Source organism: Aulonocara stuartgranti, assembly GCF_965226115.1.
Source record: "Aulonocara stuartgranti genome assembly, chromosome: 20".
Classification (NCBI taxonomy): domain Eukaryota; kingdom Metazoa; phylum Chordata; class Actinopteri; order Cichliformes; family Cichlidae; genus Aulonocara; species Aulonocara stuartgranti.
The window spans coordinates 6,242,854-6,267,068 of record NC_138956.1 but is presented as its reverse complement, the minus strand read 5'-3'; the positions used below and the strand labels follow the sequence as shown (position 1 = coordinate 6,267,068).

The 24,215-nt window shown below is 40.4% G+C and overlaps 1 protein-coding gene across 1 annotated transcript; it reads left to right on the top strand.

Annotated features, from left to right (window-relative positions):
- Positions 1 to 878: 878 nt before the first annotated feature.
- On the top strand, positions 879 to 24,019 carry LOC309697591 (N-terminal EF-hand calcium-binding protein 1-like). The gene is made up of 12 exons (XM_082519618.1): positions 879 to 1,153; positions 5,974 to 5,998; positions 13,395 to 13,503; positions 14,844 to 14,869; positions 15,149 to 15,246; positions 19,361 to 19,619; positions 19,736 to 19,815; positions 20,684 to 20,737; positions 20,837 to 20,949; positions 21,113 to 21,190; positions 21,341 to 21,432; positions 22,847 to 24,019. Exons 1-12 carry the CDS (start codon positions 1,037 to 1,039, stop codon positions 22,873 to 22,875), a joined length of 1,080 nt encoding a protein of 359 aa, XP_082375744.1. The 5' UTR covers positions 879 to 1,036; the 3' UTR covers positions 22,876 to 24,019.
- The last annotated feature ends 196 nt before the right edge of the window (positions 24,020 to 24,215 follow it).

Genomic DNA, 24,215 nt, shown 5'->3' with positions numbered 1-24,215 from the left:
TAAGTTTAGTTTTACTTAAGATGGTCCCAACCATCTCAACCTTGCCTCTCGAACTTTCTCTCCAAACCGCTCAACCTGAGCTGTCCCATCTTACTCATCTCGTGGCTCAAGAGTTGGGAGTTCGCCTTGAAATCGGAAGCTTGCCGGTTCGAGCCCCGGCTTGGACAGTCTCGGTCGTTGTGTCCTTGGGCAAGACACCTCACCCGTTGCCTACTGGTGGTGGTCAGAGGGCCCGGTGGCGCCAGTGTCCGGCAGCCTCGCCTCTGTCAGTGCGCCCCAGGGTGGCTGTGGCTACAATGTAGCTTGCCATCACCAGTGTGTGAATGTGTGCGTGAATGGGTGGATGACTGGATATGTAAAGCGCTTTGGGGTCCTTAGGGACTAGTAAAGCGCTATATAAATACAGGCCATTTACCATTTACCATCCTCTCCATCCCGGTCACCCCCAATGGAAACATTGACTGCCGCCTCCACCTCTGCGTTCTGTCTTTTTTTTTTTAGAGCCACCGTCTCCACCAAACCACACATCTAGCAGGTCTCAGCAAGAGTGAAAAGCTCTTGCTGCCATCCGTCTGTCACAGATACCCCACCTCTACCACGACAGTACTCTCCACCCTGCCTGGACTCTCTTCTTCACTTCTCTTAAACGCATCACTGATCACAGTGCGAGTAATAAATCAATATATCAGGAGCTCCTTTTTTTTTTATTATTTTTTCTCTCTTTATCCTCCTTCAGCCAGCCTATAATTACCCGATCACGTGACAGCGTCTGTGCACTCTCACCAGCAGGTGGAGATGATGCATTCCTCGGACTTTTATGAATCGCTGCTTCGGGGTCGTGTAGAGGCGGAGTTTTTCTGCTGCCGTAGACGCGCAGGCGGCGGGCTGCAGGCAGAGGGCAGCAGGCAGGGTTTAGCTCATCCCTGACTGGATCACAGGACCAGCATCATCATCCTCCCTGGCAAGGGCAACCTCTCCATAAGACATCAACAAGAAGAAGACGAAAAAGCATCAAATTTTGAAGGGAAGCAGCAAGATGCTGGCCTGCACAGAGCTCATCACCATGTGTCTTCAGTCTGCCAAGCACGAACACTTGAGAAAGCGGCAGGAGCTTGACCACAAGCACAATCAAGGGATCTCATTATTTCAGGATGTAAGTACATAGTGTGTTTTTATATTTGGAAGATTTTTTTTTTAAAGAAACACATATGTCATTTCTTAATAATACATCTTTTTTAAAACGTATTTTTCTCAGTAGTCTTGTGTGTGATTGCATTTGAACGTGTTCTGCTCGTGTCCACCTTCTGGGGGTCGTTTAACAAAAGCGCAGGATGAGTAATCCACTGTTCTTCATTCTTCTCTTTGGTTCATACTGAGTTAATGCCAGTCTACTATTCACGTGTGAGTTTGGCAGCAGCACTATTATGTAAGAAAGGTGAATGCATGCACATCATTGCGTCAATTACAAAACACAGATATCCCGGACGAAGCAATCTGACATATTTTCTTTGATGGGACTGACCTTTTACCTGCTAAGAAATGCAGTGCAGCCTTTTTATTTCAAATTTCTAACAAAATATTAAGGGTCATGCACTAGATCAAATATGTTATTACTGCATGATATGATTTTCCCCTCACTCTGAAAATAATAATAAAAATGCCTTTCACAAGTAAAAAGATCCTACATTTTTAATTCTTAACTCTGGAAATTACAATATCCTACTACATAAATGTGCCCCAACTAAGCTGCTCAAAGAAATGCTTTGTGTTTTGTGCCACAATGACTCCGTAGTTAGCCACAAATAAGAAGACAGCGAATTAGCAGCATAATTTCCCAGTGTTAGACTTTCTGACAGCAGGCTGCAAATTAAATTCACTTTCCTCAAGGCAGATCATTGGCCAGCAACGGGGAAATCAGACTGCAGCGAGTGCACAATTGGTTTAAACGCAGTTAGCGGCCATTCTCTCGAGCCAGCACTGCGTTACCTCCAAGTAGGCGTTTTCTTTAATGAACCCAGTATGAGAGATAATAACAGAGACATGGGACTCAGCAATTCTGAAATGAAAATCTAAGACAGTGGCAGAAGTAAAGCTTTCAGTGGGGAAAAGGCGGTTAAAGCCTGCATTAACACACACCTGTGTTAACTTGCATTAACAAAAGTATTAGTGATTAGATTTGGCTCACTTGAAATTACACTTCATTGAGACTAAGCATTAAAATAACTGCTCAAATCAGTGCCCAGATGTGTTTCCAGGTGGCAGCCAAGTGGTGGGCATTGCTAATGTTGAGGCTTATGAATGACATGTATTCTAGTTGTAGGAAATAAGAGTTGGATCTCATTTTAAAGCATCTTTTCTCTGTTTACTGTCATGATCTCTATACATCCCTGCTCCAAATAGCATGTCATTAACCTGCAGTGAGTCCCCTATTTTTATTTACTGTCTTCCACACAAATAATTAATGCTGTTACACACACTTACATCTGTAGTAAGAGATCCTGTAAGCTTTTCCTTATTTTCTGCCATGTTAATATACTTGATTACTACTCCAGGCATGTATGTTCATAATTAACATGGACAAACATTTGAATCATGAGGTCATGAGGTGCAGCATCAAGATCCACTATAAGAGAAATACGGATTATTTTGAAGGTTTAGTAATGCATGGCTAAAAGAAAATGTCAGAAATTAGCGTAATATGTTACTTTTAAATCTATGCTTTTCATTTTCTGCACAGTCACTTCACAGCTCCGTTTGGCTTCAGGGAGCTTTTTGTGTTTTTTACCATTTGTCTATTTAATTAGATACACTGAAGCACTCGGTTTAACAGACTCAGACTTCAATCTTTCACATTCCCAAGTTTTCTCTTTTTTAGTCTTTTTGATATACCGGTAATAATTATTTTCAGTGCCATCCGTGTAATGGATGGCATAGAGATAAGAAGATGTAGCTCTCTGTAGTTTATTAAGGACTCACTGTGACTTACCAGCTTACCGCAGTGACTGATTTTTTTTTAACTGAGTAGCATCCATGCTGCTACTTTTAGAATGTCTTCATTGGCTCTGTGGGATAACAACACCACCATCGACTCCACCAGCCTCCCACAGAAGGGCAGTAAATCTTAGCTCTTGTACTTCATCAGACCTGTATTCAAGTCCTTATGCCATCTTAGCTTTATGACAAGTAACCCTTTAGCCAGTCAGCTAATGACATGTCATCATTAGTGAACATCAGGTCTGTATTATGCTTTGTCCCTGTTACATTAATGTTTTGATGTAAGGCACTACAGTGTACCTATTGATGAAAACACAATGTAACAACATGATTTTGTTGGTATTACACTCAACAATAATAAATGCAAATACATGATTTGTAGTCGGGTTCAAGCATTGCCCTTATGTGGTCACTGGATTGAATCGTGAGTACAGTTTTTGTTGTGTACATGCTGTGCAAAAGTCTTGAGACACCCCTCATTTTTAAATATTTTCCTGCCAATGAGCCAGACCTTCTTGTATTTTTTTAAACGTGGTATTGAGCAAAATTTCTCCTGGTTTTTCAGTCCAGTCCTTGTACCCAACATTTTTCAGAGGAATTTAGTTTGTTTGTTTTTTAAGTCACCCAGCACTGACCTGTGACTCATTTAAGCATATAAAAGGCACCCTGCTCAAGGCATGAACCAGTCCTGTGTCTACACATAACAGACAGCTTAGCATAGGACATATTTTTAATTCCATCTATAAGCATTTTGTTCCATTTTCTTTGGTTTTGATCTAAAGAAAATGCTTCAGATGCAGTCTGGAAGTTGGCAAAAACCATCAATCTGATTGGCAACATTTTTAGTACAAAGTATACATGTATTGTATTAGACTCATTAGAAAAGCCAAATCTGATTTATTTTTACACAAATATCTCTGGAAAGCCTTTAAAACGTCTGCCTCCGTCCCTTCTTTTAAAAAAACTGTTTTGAAAATCGGCACATAACTAGGAAGTCAGATATTTGCAAGGCTTTTTTATCACCCCTACAGTTCTACTGGACTTTTTTTGTGTAACAAAGAAAAAGCATCTCTGAGTCTATATATCCTCCACTAAATATTCAGAGCTGCAAAAACAATATTGTTTCTGCCACTTCAGAAAACTCAATTCAGTCCAGTTCTCTGTTTATATTGCAGCCATTCACAACAACAGTGCCCTCAAGACACCATATATTGTAAGGTCAAGATCCTAGAATATTAGAAAGAAACCCCAACAACCACACTTCCCCCATACAAGCAAGCGTTTGGTGACAGTGGGAAGGAAAAACTCCCTTTTAGCAGGAAGAAACCTCTGGTACAAGCATGCTCAGGGAGTAGCTGCCATACCCGATTGGGGTGAGGAGAAAAGGAGAGAGCATAGGGAGACAGAATTTTATACAATATTTTATAACATTTTATGCAATTTTATATAGATGACATAATTTATTATGTAGCTGGGTCCTCTCATGATCTGGCCATTGCAAATCTACAGCCTGCTTTTGCTCAAATTCAGAAATCTCTTATCACACATAAACATGATTTTAAGTCTGATTCAAAATAAATGCAAGATATTGCCGTAAACTATCCAGCACACACCATGTCCAAACCCTTCATGGTCATACAGTTGAAACTGTTGATTGTTAGAAACACTTAGGACTCTGGCTGGCTAGCTTGATGTCGATTGTAAACTGCAGCTGGTTTGACCTTTGTTTACCTTCTGCTACAGTGCCTGGAGGAAGCTTATAGGGGAGAGCTGCCATTTTTTTAATATCCACCCTTTCCCCCTGTTTTTCCTTGGGTGATAGGAAGTTGAAGTGTAGTCTTTTTGTTTGGCTAAGTTTCGCTTTAAGTTAGAGCTGTTTTGTTTGTTGTGTTGGCCTTGGGTCTCCCTGAAGCTAAGTACTGTATGCTTGATGCTTCCCTCTGTTAACCTCTCAGCAGTAAAACGTTTCAAACTGACCTCTTTCCACTTTTACGTTACCTCTCCTCACCCCCTAGACCTTTTTCGGGGATGTACCAAAGATTGCCTGCTGACTGATTATCTGCTCTGTGACTGAATTTTAAAAACAGCTCTTTCAAAGCCTGGAGATCTATTCCTGAAGGCTACGAGAAAGCTTGTCTAAGAGAGTTTAGGGTATATTGATTATTATTAATGGTGGTCATACCAAATATTGATTTTCAAGCTATTAGAACTCTGCACTCTGTGTTTTCCTTGTATGTTGTATTTCCATGTGTGGTTGCACATATTTCAATGCTAAAAAAAAAGAAGTGACGCTTGGGACTTTTGCACAGTACAGTGTGTCTTCAATGGAGGAGGGATTCTGTTTAAATGCTCGATGTCAGCAGAGTGTATTGAAGCCTTCACACTCCGATGTGCTTGAAAAGTGACAGCTGGATGCAGCTTCACCACTCCAGTGTAATGACGCGGTTAATCCGTCAGACACTGGACTCTATTGATCCACACACGGTAACTGATTAGCAAAAAAAGATTTGGTGTTATTGATGATAAGGCTTTAGATAAGAAGGATTACTATTCATGGTATAAATAGTGACTATAAAGGAGTGTTGCTTCTGCAGTCTTTTCACAAAACTGTAAGCATGACAGCCCCTGCGGAGGAAAAAAAGCATGAAAGGTTTCACTCTGAAACTCCTCTGGGCGCCACACAAATGTCAGTATTGCATTTCCTGAGATATTTCTTGTCTCTTTTGTTATTGAAATGAGGAAATTACATCTCCCCTTAAACATTTTGCTGCTCATACAGAAAGAGAAGAATGGGCTAAGTTTCATCTCACACAAATAAATTGCCTCATACATCTTTAACTTCTCACTGGATGGCTTCAAAATACAAAAATCCTTGTGTCGGTTAATGTCAGCCTAGTGCTACACATCTCAATTGCCCGTGTTAAAATATTGTGCTTGCGGACCTTAACGCCTAAACACAACTTTTCTCTTTTCTTGCAGATTTTACGCCGTGCAGACAAAAACGGTGAGTAAGCAAAATGCAAATCTAATTGGATTGAACGGTTAATTAAAACTCAATTAAAATTTTGTTGAAGGATGTAGCTTTGGTGGCTTCGTTCAGACAGTGGCCTTGGTGGAACTTATTCTTCCATTTAATCATTTAATTGTATCGCCATCCTTGTGAGATGCAGAGGATTTGAATAACTGGGGTCAGGTCCAGCTGCATTTTTATTAATTTTTTGGTTTTGTGATGGGATTGGATTTGACAGGATGAACTCCTACAGTTCCCCCTAAAAGCATTGTTCATATCAGTGCATTGCCAGCACCACTGCTCATCTCAGTGATAGTCATGGATATAAATAACCAGTGTTGGGACTAACGCGTTATTAAATAACGCGTTACAGTAACTACGTTATTATTGTGGTAACGAGCACGGTAACTAGTTATTATGCCAAAATCAGGAACGCGTTAGTCGTTACTGGGATTTAGATAGGGTCGTTACTCGTTACTTCGTGTGGTGGCATCGCGGAGCTTCCACAGATTCAGTAACATTAGCAAGTGGTGGAGGCCAGCAGGTGGATGAAGGAAAAGGGACGCAGAAGGAAAAGAGACCCGAGGCGGCCGCAGGTCCAAGTGTGAACTGAACTTCAGGTAAGAAGTTATGACCTGCAGTCTCTCTGGGTCAGATATAAACCAAGTTTAGGTGGAGTTTATTTTCGCTATTCTGACTTTTTCCGTACTGCGTGCTAGCTAGCATGACGGAGTTTCTATACAGCTGGGTGGTGCTATGAAGTTAATGATGTTGAACTTTATTTTGTTCATAAGTTATTAGAGTTGCCAACCGTCCCGTCTGGTATTCAGAGAAAATGTTACGCGTTTCTTATTGAGGTGAAAAGGAACAGTTTGTCCCGTAATTCAGCTACAATGAAAAAGGCACAAAGCTGGAGTTATTCTGTGTCTTTGCTGCACAGCTGCCTCTTCTTCTCTCATTCTCCCCCTCCCTCTCCCGTTTCTACTTCAGTCATGAAAACTGATCAATGATCAGCTGATCGTCTCTCTTGTTTGTTTATCGCTCACTTTGCGCAGAAAGAGGAAACCAGCGGATGTCGCGCTAAACAACAGCAGCACGTTTAAGCTTGATCAGCTGTTGTTCGAATTTATTTAATATTAATTTCTAGTATCAGCTGATGTTTGCTGGAGCCACAGCTGCAAAAAAGCTGCTGGTCATGATATGGTTTGGTTATCTGGTGAGAGGGAAACATGAAGATGAAACCAGGAGATGTCCTTACTGAATCATCAGAGCTGAACAGGTGATGGAGAAACAGGTTTACCTTTTAGGTGACATGGATGAGTTGAAGGGAAGTTATGAACTGTTTCTGAGAGACAAATAACACCAGGATCCTTTTCTAAGTAGCTGACAGCTGGTAACTGTGCAGGGGCGGGTCTAGCAAAGTGTGGCCAGGGGGGCATGTAGGGCACTAACAGGGAAAGGGGGGCACAAAGAAATACTTTTCTTTCTTATTCTCATTTAAAATGTCTCGCTTTTAAAAAATAATTATCTGAATCTTACAACAAACGATTGATAGATTGATACATATATACCATCAAAACAGTGAACATCACTGTCACAGCAGTGTTTGTTTTCATTCAAAGGCTTTATGATTTTTGCTATAATGGCGGCCAGTCTCTAATCAAAATGCCCGGGACGATTTTTTTGTCCCAGTCCAGCCCTGTATGTAGCTCATCTGCAGTCTGGTGTTACCTACATCTTCCTATTCAGAAGGCAGAATTTCCGAGTTCTGAGTACAATCAAAAGCACCACGACTGCAGTTTTTGTGTTGGATGTAAAAGGCGCACATGACGCTGTGACGTAGGCTAGAATCATGGCGGCGGTCAACAACGGTCCAGGCGTGGGATTTCTCTCGTGGAAATATGCACATTATCTTTTCCTTTCTATTGGTAGGTGGCACAGTGCACTTGTGGCAAGTAAGCAAGCTAGAAGACTGCAAAGTTATGGAAACAACACATTAACAAGAGAATTCTGAGTAAAACCAAAGTTACTTTCCCTAGTAACTAGTTACTTTGAAAGTAACGAGTAACTTGAAGTAACTGAGTTACTTTTGAGAGAAGTAACTAGTAATGTAACTAAGTTACTATTTTAAAGCAACTTACCCAACACTGTAAATAACACATATTGTGAGGTAATGCATATGCAAATGATCTAACTATAGAAAAACTGTTGCCTTGGCTGGTTCTGCTCTCCTTTGTAGAAAACACATTTTAACTTCGAGTGGTGCAAACTCACCTGAGAATTGCAATAAATGTAAATTCAATGTTTTCTCTTCGTAAACATGTCCCTGTTTCGCTTGATTAAAGCGATGCAGTTTCACCTCTTTACTTCAAAGGGAATTTGCTACATCAGTGTCTCCTAGGAGAACGCAGAGAATTTAGTGTTGCTTGAAAAACACAGCTGACAAACAGGGAAATGTTTCTGTTCTCAATTTTGTATTCATGCGCTGCATCTTCATTTAATGGAATGTAAAATGCAAAAGTGTTGAGTTATTAATGTGTGTAGAGTATCTACGGACTCTGATCGCTTCCCTCTGGAGGACGTTGAACGTGTTGCGTAAGAGCAGGATTAATGATGCAACGTGCCGCCATGAGCAGAGGTTTTCCGGGGTGCCCCACAGCTCGTGTGAAGATACTGAGATGTGAAAACAGCCCTTCAGTTTGTGAATTATAAATTGGCACATAAAAGATGAATTTTTTTCTTTGGGTCTGTTATGAAAATAGAAATAAAGGGCGGGTGGATTTTTCTTCTTTGAGGCTGAGTGTTAGGTGATAATAAGTGAAGAGCATAGCAGCTGGAAGGCAGCAAAGGTGGGAGTGTACAGTAAGGTGCATAATTTGTTGGACAGAGACCTAATTTTTGTAGTTCTTCTGTTCACTACCAGAGTGAATTACAAATAAAATATTCAATATGTGAAGTGCAGACTTTAAGCTTCTATTCAAGGGGTTGAACAAGAAATATGCATCAATTATTTGGGAACTGCAGCCAATTTAATGCACAATCCCCCATGTCCAGAGGCTCATGGAGGAGTTTCATGACATAATGTCGTAAGTGTCTTTTCACTGTAACTAACTCCCCCCCCCCCCCCCCCCCCCCCCCCCCCAATACAACCCTATTAGATAAAAATTTTAGAAGCGGCCAAATCTGTAATCTGGTAAATTTATTCAAGGAACCAATTAACTGACCAGTTCAGACTGAAAGACCACAGAAGACAAGTAAAGTGCATGATGACAGAATTATTTCCTTGGATACTAAAAACAACTTTACCCCCTGTTGGTTGGTTGCCCCCCAAAAAACAAAAAACATCTACGTCAAGAACTTAGACTTAAACTTCTAGAAAAGCCTGCACAGTTCTGGAAAAAAAATCTTTAGACAGAAGAAACCAAGGTTAACTCGTACCAGAATGATAAAGAAAGAGCTCATGAAGCATACCACACCATCTGTCAAATACGGTGTAGGCAATGTTATGGTGTGGTGTGAATGACTGCCAGTGGATCACTGGCGTTAAGTGACGATGTAGCTGCTGATAGAAGTAGCAGGATGAACTGTGAAGTGTACAGGGCTATACTCTCCTCAGATTCATTCATTCAAATGTTGTAAAACTGATCATTCAGCTCTTCACAGTCCAAAAGGATAACAACCCAAAAGCATACTGCAAAAGCAACCCAAGAGTTTCTCAAGAAAAAGAAATGGGATATACTTCAAAGGCAGAGTCAGTTCAGGTCAGTTATCAAATACAAAATGAATACAGAGAGACCCAAACACAAGCAGCAACTACAGGCTGCTGCAGTAAAGACCTAGCAGAGTATGTCAAGGGAAGAAACACAGCATTTGATGATGTCCATGGTATGTGATGGCAGTCAGGCAGTCATTCTCTGCGAGGCTTTTTCATTCTAGTTATAAAATCAGCCCTTAAATTCAAAATTAGCATGTTCAATTAGTTTAGACCCTCCAAAAATAGGGGACTGTGAATAAAAATAACTGCAATTCTTAAAAGTAAATGCAAAACCCCGTTAAACACCTTGAATTAAAGCTGAATGTCTGCACTTAAATATATGAATTAAAATTCAGTGTGCTAGTGCAACTACAAAAATTCTGCCTTTTTTTTCTTCAGAAAATGATGTTAATGAGCATAAAAATGTACAGTGCTGTGACAGCATTTTGTGACGGTTCAGGTCTGCTCCTCGTGGTTTGTGTTTTCAGCCTGACACGCCCCGGCGCTCACACTCTTTGTAGAAAGAACGAAAACTTTGCAGCATTCTTGTGTTCGTTATCTTCATTTTGCAGCTAAACTCTGCTTGGCTCTTATTTCCTCAAACTCACTGAGCTGTGCACTGAAGAGGAAAGTGCCGCCTTCCAATCAGTGCTGAGTAGGCTGCCATGATATACTTCTTGTACTGTGGATTTTAATGAGGGCTGTCTGCCAGCCCACTACACTCCTCTTTGCTATTGTAATCAGGAATTACATTTTTAATAGACCAAAAATGCAACTGCACAAATATGAAGTAGATGCTAAATGCTTTTAATCTACAGGCTGTTTGCTGAGATTCACTTTGCTGAGATTCACTTTTATCACCAGGAAAAAAACAATAACAGCCATGAAAAGCACAAATCAGCAATTAGGTCTGGAGATGAAAAAACAAATGACTCATGGAGATGTGCTCTATATGATGAGGTGTATTCTCGACCCAGAGATTTTTCTCTACGCTGCTTTTCATTCATTTTTCCTTTTGTTGTTGATTTGTTCTTTTTGTATTTCAAAACCAAGTTTCAAATGCATTTAGTAGATTAAAAAAAATATGAAAAAGGCTGATATCTGAGGGTGTTTTGTAAGTTTTTGGCTGCACATACATGATCTTTTGCAGTTGTCTAATTGTTAAGGCATTTGGTGCTGGAGCAGAGAGACAGGTGCCAACAGCAGCAGAATTGCAGGGATGTGCAAAAGTGATGCCGCGCTCGCTGTATCGCTACATCACCTTTGTCATCTTGTTCAGTTTGTGAGATGCAAATGTGGTCAAAAATCACTATCAACAAATTCAATAAACTAGTAGGTCTGCAATTAACCATCAGTTAGTCTATTTAGTAATAAATGACCAATAATTCATAGTCTAAAGATATCATAAACCCGCTGTTGTTGGCATTGTTTGGCATTCATGGTTGGAAATGAACTTTGGGAAATATTGCTGCGCATTCATTTTTCCGCTCCTCTGCTGATTGGTAATCGATTTCATACACTTGCTCTTTGAGGCAACACATACAGGATGTTTTTATCTGCGGCCTGTTCTCACCTCTGCTTTTCAACTGAATCGCACCGATGGGCTTTATGAATTTTTAGCAGTGCTGCAGTCTTAGCCCTTTTAGGTTCAGGATTTCCTCAAGGGAAGTGTTCCTGGAAAGAAATGCTCTTCAGTACGGGGGCGATCGTGTCGTTTAGGTTGCAGTTAGAGCTGCAGTTTTAGTCAGTGTGAAGTGAGACAATTAAAGCCAGCGAGCTGCTTTGCTTCTGTCATGAGATTTTGCAACTGTCTTAGTAGCTCTTTAAATTTCCCTGTGGAGGTGTTTATTGACATTAGTTTGTCGAAATAAACTGGAATAAACTGACGCAAAACAGGAATAGTTTTTAATTAAATCTCTGTCTGAGAGGTGACATTAGCCAGCTTTAACTAACAGTGGAATGAAGACACATTACAACAAAGTCACGTTCATGATGAGATAGATCCACCCTAAACGGTGTGAAAAAGTGTTGCACGAGCTTCATAATAAAATAACTCACAGTATTCTCTTGAGAGGAAATTTGGCCGCTCTCATAGTGTGCAGCCTCAGAGAAAGACGTTTGTGTTGTGCATTAGTGCTATGCACCGCTGTGCATTTTGTGCACGCTCCTGGGTGTTATGGAGGAAAATATGCAGACTGCTGTCATAGCCTGCTATGTTTTTATGTTGAATTTACAGCATGTATTTATAGTTTGAGAAATACATCCATGTACATTTAGAATATCTGTAATTATAAAGTCTATTTTGTAGTCGTTTTTTAAATTATCAAACACCTGAAGGTGTCACTGATATGATCAACTAATATTATTCCAGATGCACCAATCCAGTACTTTCTCCCATCCTTTCCTTTGATTATTATCCTTTTTGGGGGGACAACTAAAAGAGCTATCAGTTATAATTACTTAGTATCTTTAGATCTCATTTTTGCCCATTAAATAGTGAAACTGAGGGCAGGTCAGGAGTCCTGTAGATGAAGTACATGAATATACTCTATTAGTTTGCTAGATAAACACTGCGGATAGCCAGGAGATCAGCCGTTATACCACTGCCACTTTGATCTTTAAAGCTGCACTTGCATAATGCGCCATCTGAGCTGCACTGCACTCGGCCGCCTTAATGTGGTGTGAATCTCAAACCCAAAGCAACTCCGATGGAGAAGGCTGGAGAGTGAGTCAGAGGTGCAACAGATTGTGTTTACTCCCACATCTTGTGGAGATTTTTTTTTTTTAAACAGGGAAAGTTTGAGAAATTCACTGCGATTCTTTCTCCACAGCCACACTGCAACAAATGTTCAGTGATGATACATTTTGCTGGGAGGACTTTCCCGCAAGTGAATCGTGTCCAGAATTATCCACAGCGCGAGCTGATGCGAAGTCAAAATATGACATGATTTACTTCTGGCTCAGGGCTGTGAGCGAGGGCTGGCATGTGGGTCTCTGAAGGTTTCAGCGCCTACAGAAAGAAGTTGGTGGTGGCGTGTTTGTGAGCTTTGCGTTTACCTCTTGTTACTGGTTAGGTCTGGACCCTGCAAGCTGTGCGGCACAAGGCATCAGATGCTGAACATGTTGGTATCAGACTGGTTACAAACTGTGCTCATGTGATGATTGTCCAGAAACTGGAGTGATGGAAATGAACTGTTGCAGAAATTGAAACAGCGGGTACATTGGCTTGCCAATTTTCTTCTCTCGTTTCAGTGAAGAAATCAGACGGTGTTAATAGTCAACTTTTGAACAGAAAATCTGGTGCTCAGTTAGATCATTATTACTCTGGAGAGTTGGAAATCCAGCTCTTATCAGTATTAAAAGAATGATGATTTATTGTAACAATGGTTGAGGGGAAGTTTTACCATCTTTTTAGGGTTACATTACTGTAAACCAAGACAGAATTTAGGACTAGGGCGGTTCATCAGAAGTATTTTTTTTGCAGTAACACCTCTGAGTTCATCAGTAATGTGTTTGCATCACAGAGACAAAGTGTCTTTGTTCCTTTACACTCGATTATGGGCAAACTCTTCATTCAGATGCTGAAACACTGAGGCTTCAGCTAGGTGTAACTTTCACAAGCATCTCTCCTTTCAGATGATGGGAAGCTGAACTTGGAGGAGTTCCAGTCATATTTCACCGATGGCATCCTCACTGATGAGCAGATGCAGGAGCTGTATTACTCCATCGACAGGCAGCAGACAGAGTAAGCTGATCTTCCTTTTGGATGTCCTCCAATTCTGCTGCCATCTGTAGCCCCTCCTGCTTTCCTGCTGTCTGGCAGTGAAATGTCAATACTGCACTTCAAATAATATGATGCTAATATTTCATAAAGCCTTAATTCTTGTGTGAAAGCCAGAGGGCTTGCAGCAGCCTGCTTGATTAGCTCATTAGCAAAGATATGTCTGTAAGATATATAAACATTCACCTGTAAAATGCCTGTTGGTATAAAAACACCCAAGAAACCTTTTTTTTGTGTCTGAGAGAACAATAGTGATGGAAGCTCTGTGCTGTTGGCATCACTTATATGCCAACCAGTCACAGTGAAGACATTTCAGGTGGTTTAATCTATGCTACTCAACTTCATTGCTATACTGTTAGCAAGAGGGTTGCACAGCATCGCAATGAAACGCTAAATTATCAAATTTATAACAAATTATAACAAAACAAAATGTTTTATAAGGTTACACAATCAGATAACCATCCATGAAAGGTGACTGAAGGAGATAACAGCTTTTTCTGTTTTCAGCATAGTTACGAATCTATGGACAGCTATATATAAATATGAGGAGTATTTTGCTTTATTCCTGGTGTTTTTATAACATTTACTAACAGTGGGCAGTTAATCTATTTTTGTTCAGTATTAATTATCTTAGATTGTCAGAATCTACAGGTATGTTTATCGTGTCTGTGGTTAAGAGATGACTAAGAGGAAAAGTGATTTTGCGCAAACTGTAAGAGTCACACACCGAGGGCTTTTAAACTAAGCATCTTAAGTGAAGTGTCACCATGTTTACACCCTGTGCCAAAGCTCCAACTGCTCACCAAGATGGTAACCAGAACCATTCAACAAAAACAGTTGGTCCTTCAAAAAGCTTCCTGTAGAGTATGTGTCTGTCTCAGTAGAAGAAACAACATAAACAAGATAGTTACCTTAAGTCAGTCAGTGGGGATCATCCCCTTTGCAGTATAGGCCAAGCCTCGTAACTGCTTATCCAGCTAGAGTTTTGGAGGTTGTATCCCTGCTCCACCCGGCATTGGGCAAGAGGTGGCTAACTCCATGTATAGAATGTATAAGATGCCAGCGCATCAAAGGACTTGCACACGATGAGACCAACTACTATTTGAATTAACATCAGCTCCTACCATACTTTACAATGTAGGAAGAAGTCAGAGTACCTGGAGTGAACTCAGGCGAATGGGAAAAACATGCAAACTCCATTAAAAAAGAGTCTTTGTGGTCTTTGACAGGAAGAGTTGAGGCCTTAGCGTGATAGACAAGTTTCATTAACATGGTTCTTTTGTCTCTTTGTGACTCCCTCACAGCAACCTGGACATAGACAAACTCTCCGGTAACTATCTTTTATTTATTTTATTTTACCGACTTTACTTTAAAATTCATGTGGTGCATTAGATCACTTTAACTGTGTGTATCATGAACAGGGGAAGTTTTGATGCTTTTAGCTGTTGATGTTGGTCTGATAGTGACAATAACTCAAAGATGTGTGTGCATCAGTGTTGCTGACTGATTTGTTGCCAGATACTGATCCTCTTGTGAAAAGCACTACTTGTGTTGTGCTAGTCCAACACGAACCAGATGATAATAAGTAACAGGTCTTCTCCCATTCCAGAGTACTTCACTCCACACCTGGGAGAATACGTCAACGTCCTGTCTGCTCTGGAAAAGCTGAATGTGGCCATTCTTAAGGCCATGGATAAAACTAAAGAGGTTGGTTATGGTTCCTTTCACCCCTGTGCTGTGTGGATTTTTGCATGCCAAGACATATAAACAGCACAATATCTTTCCAGTAATCCATAAGCATCCTCGATCCTTTGATGTGTTAAAACTTTCCTGTTACTGTCTCAGCTGTCAGTTTAAAACGCTGCCACAGTCTTTGCGATCAGTGTGCTGTTGCAGTGAATATTTCCCATCGTGAGTGACTCTGGCAGTACATTTTCAAACATGAGCTCAAAGACCTTTAAAAGATGCTTTCTCTTACAAGGCTTGATAAACATGGCAGCTGTTGCTGTTGTAAATCACCTGGGTAACTAACCAGCAAGGTGGGAGTAAAGCAGTTTTCATGCAACCTCAACATTTTGACCTCATTTGCAGATGGTCAAATTAGAGTTGGTGGACTTATTAAAGATGGCCACACAGATGAATATATAAATATTAATGATGTAAAGAACTGAATCCATGATACTTGTTTCCTGTTACAACACATCACAAAGGTGCTCTGTTGGGTTGAGAGCTGGTGACTGTCAAGCTCTCAGGTAAATCAGCTGTTTCTGAAATAGCCTGTCTGGCACCAATAATTATGCTATAATCAAAGTCACTTTACTCGCCTTTTTCTCCATTTTGATGCTCGCTTTGCATCAGAATGCATGCCTAAATGCAGCGAGTTGCATGCATGTGATTGTCTGGTTAAATATTTGCAATAATGAACAGTTGAACGGCGTATCTAATAAAGTGGCCGGTGCCGTACATATATTACTATGGCTGAAATGTCTAACTAGTATAAAACAGAAAGTAAAGCTGAGGCTGATGGGAATATTAATGTGTGCACTTATTTGTGCAGACAGCTGGAGGCACACAGAGAAAATCTATCAAGCAAATACCAGCAGGAGGTAAAGGAAGTGAAGGACCAGCTCAGGCATAGGGACTGTAAAATACAGGAACTGGTGCATGAGAAGGAGCGTCTCTCTGCCAGGCTCACTGAAAGGCTTTGATGGCAAAATGCAGCTCTCAGGAGGAGAACCTCTGAAAAGAGATAGCAGAGAGAGAAAATGTGGTGCAGAAGAATGAAGCTAAGACTAAATACAGCCTAAATAAATAAAAAAGAAGAAGGTGGAAGGAGACAGTCTACAAAAAAATGAAGCGACAAAATAAAAATCTGAAATAGGAAAATCGACAAGTGAGGAATGGAAGGAAAGATCTGCAATGAGAATATGATGGACCATCAAGATAATGAATGTCAGGAAAAGATGCTGAAGCAAGTGCAGAAATACTGGAGGCGGAGAAGACACATATGGAGGAGGCAAAGAAAGAAATGGCAGAGCCAAATCACATATGCTACTGTGACCTGGATTTTACAAATTGAAGGGCAGTAAGTTTAAATAAAAAACAACATCCTTGACACATGATTGGCTCAGATGGCTTAAAATGACAGTTTTAAAATGGCTAAAATAATCAATTTAATTATGAAAACTGCAATGAGTTGTAAACTAACTAATTAACAGAGCACACAGGCAAAGATACTGTGAAACAGTTAAATATGAATTATAATGCTTGCTGTGTGTTCATCCACCTGTCTAGGTTTTTTACAAACACATCAGTGAGCTGCAGCATTAAAATGCACATTATTTCTTCATTGTTTTTGTTTTGAACACCATTATTTCATATCTAGCAACCAGTACGGCATTATATTGGCTCATTCACATCCTTCTACCCCAAAGTAGAATGTTGCCTTCAGATAAAGAGAAACAGTATCTCACAGAAACAGTAGCCTTGGACTGTGAAACATGCTAATTAGAGCGTTATAAAATCTTATTTTGAGACCTGCTCGAGCAGAACAGCACGCTTAATATTGCAAGAGATGTAGTGGGGATTTAATTGTCCTGCCCTGACAAGTAGGGCTGTAATCCTGTTGTGTTAGGCGGGCACACTGGAGAACAGCATCAGAGAACTTCCACTAAGACTTAATCGATAGCTTAGCTCAGTCTGTACTGATCTCGAGTAGCCCTTTCTGTTAAGCCGACTGGTGAATATTTATTTTGTATTTGGCAAACGATGAGAATCAGGTGGAGTATAAATGGATGTGGACTCAGACTTATAATGAGGCTGCTTTCTGCGGTTACAGGAAGTTATTTTCACTGGAGCTTCTGCAGTGACTGATGACTGTGCTTGGGCAGTAGTGGAGTGTAGATGACAGTAACTAAGGCTGACAAACCCCGCAGCTGTCCAACTGACGTGACGTCGCGCAAATGCACCACAACCACATGACTGCATTTCTTTCTTTTGCTTTTCCTCTTTCAGTGTCCAGGTTTATTATTCACTCGGGAGGATATTCGGCTTTCTCTCTCTCTACATCTCTCATCTTCAGCACAGCCTTGCTTTCTGGCTTTTCATCTCTCTTCTCTGCATCACACGTGCTTATAGCTCATGCATTTTTCATATTTCAAGTTGGTCAAAAAGCTTTCTTTTCCCTGAAAAGGTGAGGCGTTTTTCAGCCCTCCCTACAACGAGGGTTACTTAATAAATTGCTACACCAAACATATTACTAATTGTATAGCTATTTTTATCATTTTTACCATCTCCTGGGGTGAAAAGAACACATCCACTCTGGCGTTGCAGCTCATCTATCTGTCTGCTCATCAAAAAGAAAAAACAGAAAAAAAGACAGAGGTTACTTGTGCAGCACAGCTCGTCTTCTGCCGATAAATCACGCGTACAGAAACACGGATTTGAACAAGACTGGCCAACATTTATCACGTCTCGCTGTCACTTCTCCTGAACTCAATTTGGAAATGGCACAGTGCGATGGTCAGTGTGTTGAGGGTCACTGTGTTCAAAAAGTGAGCTTGAAAAGATTTATAGATTTCTAAAATGCAGCAGACACTGCCCTGAAGCTCACAGTGCTCAGAGAGATGTCTGAAAATCAGCCCCAGGCTACATTATTGGTGAGATAGCTGCAAAGCAACACATCCCACTATATGTTGTTGTTGGCTAAATGATGTTTTCATATTACTCAGCACGGATCTGGTTTGTCATAGAAACACAGCTCTCACACTAAACTGGCTCAGTGGTGGGTGAGAGCTTATTAATCATTTAAAAACATAGTTGCAAAAAAAATCCCCAAACGCTGCTTTTGGCTGCTTCTTTTTCACAAGCGATCGTTACAGCGTGTAGCTCCATATATTTGCAGATTTCTACCCTGGATACACTTCCTGACACAAATCTTTTAGGGGTTTGCAAACTGGGGAGCTTTTGCTTGTTCAGCGAATGTGTAACTACTAAAATTTGGAGCCACTGACTGAGAGAGTTAGAGTGGACTAATTGATCGAGTAGTGCTGCGTGAAACTCGGCACAGATTAACGCAGATTCCTCTGGTTACTCAGACTCATGCCATCGCCATGGTTACTCACTGCAGGGACACTTGATGAGTTGCTTCGTTGGTCTATTATCGTTTGACAGGCTAATGTAAATCTCGTCTCTCACTGTGATTGGATAAGACTTTGAATATCATGTCTCTCTGTGATGGTTAGAAATATTTCATGTGTTTTCAAGCACAGACTCAAGTCTTTCTCAGACGAATAGTTTACCCGGCAACCTATTTTTATTAGGTTATAGCCTAACCTGATCATTATGGCCAGCCACTTTATAGGGTACCCCTTTTGCCACATTATTAAGTACACCTCTTCTGACTTTATTAGGTACACCTATGGCCTATTTTCTTACATTCACTGCTGCCACTTTTACTAAGTGCATGTGTGGCCACTTTATTAGGTAGCGCTGTGGCCTAATAAAATTGCCGGACAATTTTTGAGATGCTTTCTCCCTTCAGCTTTTCTGGCCAAACTGTGTACCTCTAACTTTTTTAGCAGCAAGCCACAAACCACGCCCTGCAGAAAAACAGGCTCAGTGCTGTTTCTCTAGAAATTGCATTCTATAGTTAAAGAAGCAATTTTCAATGCTTACCAGTTCAGATAAAAACTGAATTGGCTGAACCAGCTATTACAACAGTGGAGCAGACCAAATAAAAAATTGTTGGACTACGGTAACAGTTGTTTCACAAATGATACTTCTATCACAGCTGATTCCTTTTCTTCGTTTGTATTTGAAGGAGTATCAGGGCTCGTCAGTGTTGGGTCAGTTTGTGACACGCTTCCTGCTGAGGGAAACCACCACCCAGCTGCAGTCCCTTCAGTCATCGCTGGATTGTGCTATGGAGGCTGTTCATGACCAGGGCTGCACAGGACGGAGGATAGTGAAGAAGCCCGCTGACCTGCCCATCCAGAGGATGGCCAAAAGGCCTGGTCGACGCATCCAGAAGAACATGTGTCTCTCCCCAACAGACCCTTACTCTGGCATGCTCACCACAGGTACTTTTCAGGGAAATGGGAATAGGATGCGTGAGGTCATTCTCATAAAGTTTGATTAAAAAATTAAGATTGAATCATCTCCGTGGGCTGGGCTGAAGTTATGTTTCTGGTATCAGGGGTCAGTGTGGAGCCAGACAACCACTGGGGCTCCCAGATCAACCAGCTGGAGCAGCTCATAGACAAGATGGAGTGTGAGGTTTGTGTAAAGGAAGTTTTTGTCACTTTCTTCCATTTTTCAAAAGATGTGCTTGATGTCTTGTGTCATGGGTGTATTTTTAGCATTTTATTTTTGACAGCAGAATCAACTCAGAGGGAAAGCAAATAAAATGTTCCACTAAATCTTGATTTATCGGTTTGCTTTGAACCTAAGAGAACAATAAACTGTATGAAGCTAAGCTGGGTAGAGAGAGTGTAAGATGCATTAAGGCTTTGTCTGCTTTTGGGAGGATCAAAGTTCACCACAGGCTTAGCTGTTACATATAGAAATGTTGAGCACACCATTCAAGGCCTACTGTGTGTTTGCAAATCAAGAATTTTGCTTGAAGCATAAGATACTTGTTGACAGAGGAGTCAGTTTGTAGAAAGCGCAGACCCGAGCGACTCTGCACCCACAATGGAAAGCATGCATAATACATCAGCCTGAGAATACATATATACTGTGTTGGGCTCCAATCAGGGAGAACACTGATTAAATTCACAGCCAATGGTGCTTAAGTACAAAGGTTTGGAATTACTTATAGTTTGCAATAGGAAGCCATTATTTTGATTGGAGGTGTGAGAGTTCATTTAGAATTTAAATTGTCATGTGATAATATAGGTAGGACAGATGTCAGTGCTTCGGGGATGTTAAAATAGCCTGTTAACATGTTCATTTTCTTATCTTGGGTTTGCAGACAAGAATTTAGTACAAGTGAGGGCTGGAGGAGGGTTAATATGAACATGGTGATCTCTTCCTTGTGGAAGCCAATGGTTTGTGACAGGCTGTAACTGGAGGCTGAGCCATTTCTGCTGCTGGTTCTCGTTCTGCTCGTGGCTGACTGAAATATTTATGACCCCATTTTCAGAGTCCACATCTTGAACCTCTCAAAGAAGACACATTGGCAGGGACATATAAATCAGTGAGTCTAGTGTGTGCCAAATACAGATTTACTATATACACATAGATACTATATGTATATGCATGTAAAACACTGATGCCACTTTAATATTTCCGCTAGAACATACTTCTGGTCCAGAGACAAATGTCTGTGAAGGAGAGAGACGTGGAGCAGTTTCAGCAAGCTCTCAAAATCTACACAGATGCCACTACCATCCAGCCAAACAACCTGCAGTATGTCCTTTTATCTGCCTCTGTGCCGTTTGCCTCAGGATCTCTCTGTGATTTGATGCAGCTGCTTTAAATTGCTTCAATTTTCCCAGACATGGGATAACCCCACTGCCCTCTTTTCTCTCTCTCTCTCTCCCTCTCTCACTCTGTCTCCTTTCATTTCTAGCGTGTCAGTCCAGAACTTGCCAGACAGATCATGCTTCATCATGTATGAATTTTGGCAGGACCGTCTCTCCTGGATGAGGTAGGAACTCGAGGATGTCTTTTGCGAATTTCAGTGCTCAAGTGAAATTCGATCAGCACACTGAGCTGCTCACAAACTCACTTTAAAGTGTTCCTGCCTTGTTGGGTGCAAATTGGCAGTCTCATCCTTTTCATCCCTTCTTCCTGTCAGCTACCTGCAGTCGTCCATCAGTAAGACCTTCCAGGGCTGCGTTATTGACTCGCTGGAAGAGCCAGAAATGGTCTCAACCATGCTTCTCCCAGGTACACAACAAAACAACAAATTGATTATTGCAGCTCATTGAAAGCTGCTCATTTAATAAACAGAAATCACAAATTATTTATGGCACAGTCACATTAGAGGAATTAAAAATTACTGCAACCATCTGCAATCAACTTGTGATTTTCGTCGCTTTATAGACAGGGACTAGCTCAACTGCTGTCTTCAAAGCAACTTTGTTGTGTCAAGATAGTGGAAAAAAAAAGCAATGAGGTAGAGTCAGTCTGCAATTAAATTTGCAATTGAATGGGAACGACTTGACAGTTGCATGCAATTTGTGATAATACAGCGATTAACTGTGATAAATTGGCAGTTCTGTTTCAGTCTGTCGCTATCTACACAACCAGATGTCACATTAAAGAGAAATTAACATTAACTACTACTACAAGTCCCCTATTGCAAAGATGCATGTTGAAGATGAGTTGTTTTTATTGGTGCAGACTGACTCAGACTGATGGAAGCTTGTTGGAAATCTAGACAGCAATTATTTGCAAGCCGTTGCCAATCTGTCTGAGAGTGATTGCAGTCAGTCCAAGTTGGGCCGCAGTTGTTTGGAGACAGACGGCCTCCCTCAAGGTGACCTGATGCTGTCACCCTGTCACCCTGCAGTCTACGGTCCACTGCAAGTATTTGCAATCAGTTTCTAAATATGAAAAAAATGAAGTGCAATCACTGGGAAACCTCAGGTTTTTCTCTAGTGTGACTGAGCCATTAATGAATCATTTTAAGAACTGATTCATGAACCAATTAAGCTTAGCAATTGATAATTATTCTTAATCGTCAATTATTCTTAGTTAAATTTTAAATCTAAAAAATAAGCACTGACTTATGTAAAAATATTGATATTTAGGTCCACATAGTTAATGCAGGCTTTCTGTCCATCAGCTTAATTCTTCTTTTTGTAGGAAATTGTAGAGTTAAGGTAATTCATGTGTAATAATATTTGTCAACAATGTATCTCATTAAGTATTGAAGTATTTAAAAGAAGTCTGATAATGATCACCATCCAACATTGTAGTTCCTATTTTATTTATCCATGTTTTCCTTAAAAGAAATCTCACATAATCACTGTCTGTATCCTGCACAGGTTTAACAGAGGTGAAAACAGAGTCAATGCTACCCTTAACCGAACTGAAACAGGACTACAAATTATTACTCTGCATGTGCTGGCAGCCAATTATTCGTTAACAAGTTGGCCACGTTGTTATTGTGTTTGCAGCTTGTTTCTGCTGCCCTCCGATGGCAATAAAACCAATCATTGGTGCTTTAATATGTAAATTACCCCATGCCATATTAGATCATGAATTGTAAGCTTCTTTTTCTGTTGCCATCGCTTATGCGTTTAGCTCGTGCAGAGGCCATAAAACACTGACGTCTAATTATTGCTTCATTTGACAGCCTCTTGGTGGATTATGAACAACAACTGATGGAGCGGAGCTGCTGTTAACATACACCCTGAAAGCAGGAGAACAAGGCGATTGTACAATCGCGTCTTCTTCTTCTTCTTCTTTTTGTTCGTTATTTGATATTAACTTTTTCCTAATGGCATGACCAGGATTGTTTCAGCGAAGCTATGCTGCAAGGTTCTAACAAAAAAGACGGCAGGTCAGTTAAATCAGTCCACAGTGAAACAAACCTAAACCTTGGGGAGAAAGAACTGAGGCGATGCAACGTTTTATTGTGTGATCAGGATCTGTGCTGATGGTCATTTCACAGTGCGGGCACATTTCCTGCTGCTGATTTAATAGACTAACAAATATTTAAAAAAAGAGAAAAAAGAATATATTTGCATGATGTCTTATTTCTCAGTGCTAGTTTTCTTTTTTTCCACTCAAAGCTTCATATTAGAGTAGCTATAATTGTCAACAATGACCAATAACTGATCCTACCCATCAATGCTCAACACCTGTCCCTCAATACAGATGAAAACAGACATCGTGGTAGGGTTAACCTCCCCTTTTGTTCTCTCTCTCTGGTATCGTGCTTTGCTGTCTCCCTCAAAGCTTTTGCTACCAAGCGCTCATTTTGCTTATGGTGTAGACAAGCCATTAAATAGTTAATTATCAGTCACAGTCTGCATCTAGAAATCTGATCATCTGTGTCACTCCTGCACTTTAGAAAAAAAATGGACCTTATTGTGAAGAACTGATACTTATAGTAGATTGTTTATTGAAAATATAGAAATAACAGGCGTCGAGCTGCACCGAGGAGCAGTACTCTAGATATAAAACAAAAGCCATTATTTTACATTTGCAGTATGTAATCTGAAGAGTTTAATGGTACAGTACAAACAAATATAAGTTTATATTTTGAGTACAGAAATTAGGCAGGATCTGTTCTGTGTATTGAACCGTGTACAGTAATTATTGAAAGCTGTAGGTTGTAGGTAGTTGTTGTAAATCACTGGTAAATGTATATTCAGACATTCGGTACGTTACATTTTGATAATGTGAGGAACGAATGTGCTGGATCTTTCATTTAAAGTGTTTCTCATTTCCTTTGTGTAGATTGTACAGTTATGTGGATGCTATGTTTGTTTTCGGCATGAATTAAAGTTTGACATGTTGCTGACATGGAGAGAGGCGTCATTTCTTAAGGGTCAATATGCTTGTTATTGCACACTCTATGTATCGAGCACTATATATTTTTATCTCAAGGTGTCCTTCCATTGTGTTATACAGCCTAAGAAGCAAATAAAAGCTTCTTCTTTGCTCTTAAAATGGAAAAAAAAAGACTTTCAGCATTACATTTCATTAGAATTCATATG